At 29.9% G+C, this 5,420-nt stretch overlaps 1 protein-coding gene across 1 annotated transcript; it reads left to right on the forward strand.

Annotated features, from left to right (window-relative positions):
* Window positions 1–3,920: 3,920 nt before the first annotated feature.
* Window positions 3,921–5,040, forward strand: LOC130944578 (short-chain dehydrogenase PC-15-like). The gene has a single exon (XM_057872950.1). The coding sequence runs from the start codon at window positions 3,963–3,965 to the stop codon at window positions 4,803–4,805; it is 843 nt and encodes a 280-aa protein (XP_057728933.1). The 5' UTR covers window positions 3,921–3,962; the 3' UTR covers window positions 4,806–5,040.
* The last annotated feature ends 380 nt before the right edge of the window (window positions 5,041–5,420 follow it).

A 5,420-nucleotide genomic window follows, 5' to 3' on the forward strand; every position in this document is an offset into this window, starting at 1 on the left:
CACATTTTTCTCTATGTGCATCATGTTAAGACAATGACGAACAAGATTATCCTTCCAAAATAGTAAATTCCAGAAAATACCCCTCTTTTTCCATTATAGTGGGATGTTGTCATCGTTGAGTGCATCCTGAGGTCTTTTTCGACTACTCTTAATTCGGGACAAAATCCTTTTGCCTGATAATGTCGGAGGTGGGCCTCTTAGTTTTGTATGGCCATCAAAAGAGTGTTCATTGTGCCTATATTTGTGATCATCGAGTAACCATCGACGATGTCCTATAAATCAATACTTCATGCCAAACTTCAACCTTTTGGAGACTGTATCAAAGTTACATAATGGACAAGAAAGACTCGTATGTGTATTCTACCTAGACAGGTTATCAAGACCTGAAAAATCATTAATAGTCCAAAATAATGCAGCATGCATACGAAAAATGTTACCATCAATAGAATCGTAGACATCAACACCTTTCAATAATTCGTTCAACTCACAAATAAGTGGTTGCAAAAAAATATTAATATTATTTTCAGGTATCTTTGGACCAGGAATGATCATAGACATTATAAGAGAAGTTTGCTTCATACAATACCAAAGATGATAGTTGTATATATAGTCCCGAACTCTTTGAAGCCATCGGTTGCTAAAGCGAGCCTTATGTTACGAGGATCTTTAGCAAATTCTGGATGTAATAAATCAAAATCTTTCCATGCCTTGCTATCTCTAGGATGCTTTAACTTTTCATCTGAGTTAGGAAACTTCGAATGCCAGCACATTAGTCTTGCTGTCTTAGAGGACATGTATAACTTTCTTAACCTAGGAGTAAGAGGAAAGTACCTCCACACCTTTGCTGGTATCCTTTTCTTTTAATCTTGACTCATTCCCACAATTTCTGTATTATTGCTGGTGTTCTCTTCTACTTTATATCGAGATGCGTTACAGACCACACATTTATTTTTTTTCTCATTGTCATTTTTCCAAAAGAGCATACAGTTATTTGGACATGCATGAATTTTTTCGTATCCCAAACTTAACAATTGAATCATTTTTTGGCTTCATAAAATGAAGTGGGCAAGTTAACATGGGAAAAAGCATTGTTGAGAAGATCGAATCATGGAGAATGTCTTGTCAGTAGCACCGCACAACACCTTGATATGATATAACTCAACAACAAATGATAACTTGCTATATTTTGTGCACCCAGGATATAATTTATGATTTCCATCCTTTAGCAACTCTCTAATTCTTCTTGAATCCTCGTTAGTGCCATTTTTCAACGGCTTTGGAACGGAATCAGTTCTCGAAGCAAAGGGCTCATAATCATCACCTTCATAATTGATGTCATCTATACCGAAAACATCAGTCAACATACATGCAGTGGTGATTTTTCAACAGGCTCTGTATGATCGTGACTCAATAGTTTTTCTTCCGGCTGGACTATAGTTTCTCCATGCATATACCAAGAAGTATACTTTTTTAAAAATCCTTTTTAAAGTAAATGAGTTAATACTTCAATTTTCGCCCCCATATTGTTGAACCCACATTTGATGTATGGACATATATTTTTTTCATTTATAGCAGTTCTAATAAAGGCAAAGTCCAAAAATCTTTCAACCCCGCATTTATACTCTGTTGGTGTAATTGATTTATGAATCCAACTCTTATCAATCATAATTGAACAACTTTGTTTAAATAATAATGTACTAAAATATAAGTGTATGAAAGGCATAACAATGAATGATACAAAAAATTAGCATATTATGTATTAGTTCCTAATTAATATACACAATAAATTATAGAAATGTATTGACATAAAGTGTAAAAGGAGATGTTAATGAACCAACCTAAACGGATCGTCAAATTAGTATTAATATTACTCACTAATTAGCTGTAGAGTAAGTCAAATTATATTATAGAATCTCACAATCTGCATCACAAAAAAATGAACCTTGTCCTCAATAATCAATTATGCATACTAAATTTAAAAATTATTACGGTAGGAAATCATAAAACAAATAAGTTTATATAATATTTGAGTAAAAATATACAAAAAAAAATTTTATATAAAAAAAATAAGTAATGGATAAGGATATAGTTTTATTAACACGGTGCATAACTTACTTAAAAAATTGTAAATAGATATTTTTAATATATTTAAAACATTTTAAACGTTGTTATATATAATTTGTTATATAGTGTTTTTTTTTAAATATGTTATACATGTTATATATGAAAGAAAAAGTTAGACAATATAAACACCATAAAATTTAAATGATAGCATGATTTATTTAGAAGTATATCAAATTATGTTTAATACACAAAGGGCATTTGAGATGGTAGCCAATGAGTAATAATTCAAATGGCATAGTCTCTCCATACTCAATTAAGAGGTTGTAGGTTTGAGTCTCATATCTTTGGTAAAAAAAAAAGACATTTGAAATTGTAAAAGAGTCTAACAAATTATAGTAAAACATACAATATTTATCTAAAATAATAATTATAAAATAAATAATTAATAGTATATTCTAATTAAATAATAGTATAAATAAAAAATTTAATTTATAATTTCATAAAATAATTAAAAAAATAATTATACATATAATAAGAGTACAGTACTCACAAATATATATAGTGAGTACTAAATTATATAAATAAAAGACTAATTTTTTTTACTTATCTCCAATTCTTTTAAATTCAACAAATGATAAAATAATCTATTTTTAGTAAAAGATTTACTAAAAAAATTTTTACTTAAAAATTACCAATTTTTTTATTATTTATCCAAATTATTCTATTTTAGTTAGATAAATTTTATCTTTATAATTAACTCAATTATTAGAATATAACTTTTATCTCTATAATTATTTGTTTGATCTAAATTCATTTTTTCATATTTTTAAATTTAATTTCCTAAACATATGTTAATGTTAGGATATTTTAAAAAAATATCATAAATTAATAAATTTATTTTAAAAAATACATTTATTTAAGATAAAATGATCATGGAAAACAAGCAGAGAGAGATAAGGGAAGAGGTTATAGTTTGATTTTTATTTTTAGGAGAAGAGAAAAAATAATTTTATTAAAATGAGAAGTATCAACTTCAAATTAAAAGGTTACGATGAATATTGTTTGTGGCAAAATATTAATTTTAGCCACTGTGATAATGATTCATGCTAAATACAAGACACGCTTATTTATTTTTATCACAATTCAGTATTCGTAGTTAAAATTTAGTGGTTAAATTCCGTTTTTATGGTAGTAAATCGTAAATTAACCATGCTTGTCTACAAGTGTAAATTTAATATTTATTTTATTTATTAAAAAAATAATTATGCTAATATAGACCTAAAATTAGAAAAATTCAGAAATTGAGTTTAGTTAAAAAGTAACATTGAGAAACTCAATTGAACAAGTTGTGAATATTCCGAACAATGATGCGGTGACAGAGACATAAATGTGAATCAACATGTTATAACAAAGCAAGATGAGTTTTTTTATTATATTATTTAAAAAAAAACTACGAATCACAGAGGAGAGGCAAGAGATTCCTCCCATCATCACTATTGATCGGTGGCTGTCAATAAAATAAAAAGCTGAAAATGTGTGTCTTGTGCAAATGGAGCCATGTTTGTGGCGGAAAGTGCATAAAGAAAGTGACATGAAAATAACATTTCCATCGTGAAAAACAAAAAAAAAAAAAGAAAGAGAAAGAAAGAACCCTCCTGCAAAGCCGGCCAGATGGCCAATCTCAGATATGATAGAAAATAACTTAGCATATGTCACTAAGAATATCCCTTATCCCAATGATGTAACATCGTAAAAATATACACAATGCTACTAAAATTAATTAATGTCCTTATTATATATGTTACAGTATTACTCTATTCATATTTCATATATAATAAGAGCATCATACCGATAAATTCTGACATCAATTAACCTAATAAACATTATATTCAAGAATTATGAGTGATACTAAGATTGTACTAGTCACTGGCTGTGCCATAGGTGGCATTGGCTATGAATATTGCAAGGCATTTGCCGAGAAAAATTGCCATGTCTTTGCTTCAGACATCTCAACAAGGATGCAAGACATGAAACAATTGGAGTCAGACAACAACATAGAAACACTTGAAATTGATGTATCTTTAGATCAAAGTGTTAATTCGGCAGTTTCAACCGTTATATCAAAGCGCGGTCGCATTGATATTCTGGTTAACAACGCCGGCATAGGTAGCACCGGTCCCTTAGCCGAATTGCCACTGGACGCTATTCGCAAATCGTGGGAAATCAACACGTTGGGACAACTTAGAATGGTTCAGCATGTTGTCCCTCACATGGCTTCTAGAAGGAGTGGGAGCATAGTCAACGTTGGAAGCATCGTGGGAACCGTGTCGACGCCTTGGGCCGGATCTTATTGCTCGAGCAAGGCGGCTGTTATCGCCATGTCGAACAGTTTGCGGCTTGAGCTGCGGCCGTTTGGGATCGACGTGGTTCTCGTCCTCCCGGGATCTGTTAGGTCGAATCTCGGGAGGGCGAATTTGGAGAGATTGGGGAACCAAGATTGGAAGCTTTACAAGGAGTTTAAGGATGCTATTGCGGAGAGAGCAAGAGCTTCTCAAGGAGAGAGGGCAACGGATGGAAGAGTTTTTGCAAGACATGTTGTGAATAAAGTTTTGAGGACTAAACCACCAAAACAAATTGCTTTTGGTCACATGACTGGCTTGTTTGCTTTGCTTTCTTGGTCTCCCATTTGGGTTAGAGATCTGTTTTTCTCTACTCGTTTTGGCCTGAACAGAAAGCTATAATAAGGATTTGAATCCGTTATTTAACTTGAGAGAAACCTTTGATCAATTTTTACTTCGTGTATTCGGCATATTGATCAATTGATCTTGATTCTAGTACAGAACACTTCCAACATAGTTGTTCTATTCATAATGATAAGATTCAAACGTGGGGTAGTGTGTGCCTCATCCCACTATTGAACTTATTTAATTTAATCTCTGGTATTGTGTCCATTTATTCATTATGAACAAACACTTGAATGCCTTTTCAATAAATTTTAAATAAAATATTTTGATTTTTAATAAATTTTTATTCTTTATAAATTTTTTAGAGTTATTCTTGTATAGATTGATTTCTTTGTTGTTTTGAAAGACGACAGTTAATTTATTTTATAATGATAAATTCTAAGACCTAATTATGTTATAATAAAATTTATATGTTAGGAACTTATTTATCTAGCATAAATATAAAAAAGTACTCTATAAAAAGTACTCTATGTATATCAAAAATCAATTATCAAATTAACTACTATATATTTATGTGTCAATAAATGTATAATTTAACTTATTTTATTTGATATATATTTTATATTTTAATATATATTTTAAATTTAATTTTAATAATTAATTTTAATATAT

Source organism: Arachis stenosperma, chromosome 1 (assembly GCF_014773155.1).
Source record: "Arachis stenosperma cultivar V10309 chromosome 1, arast.V10309.gnm1.PFL2, whole genome shotgun sequence".
Classification (NCBI taxonomy): domain Eukaryota; kingdom Viridiplantae; phylum Streptophyta; class Magnoliopsida; order Fabales; family Fabaceae; genus Arachis; species Arachis stenosperma.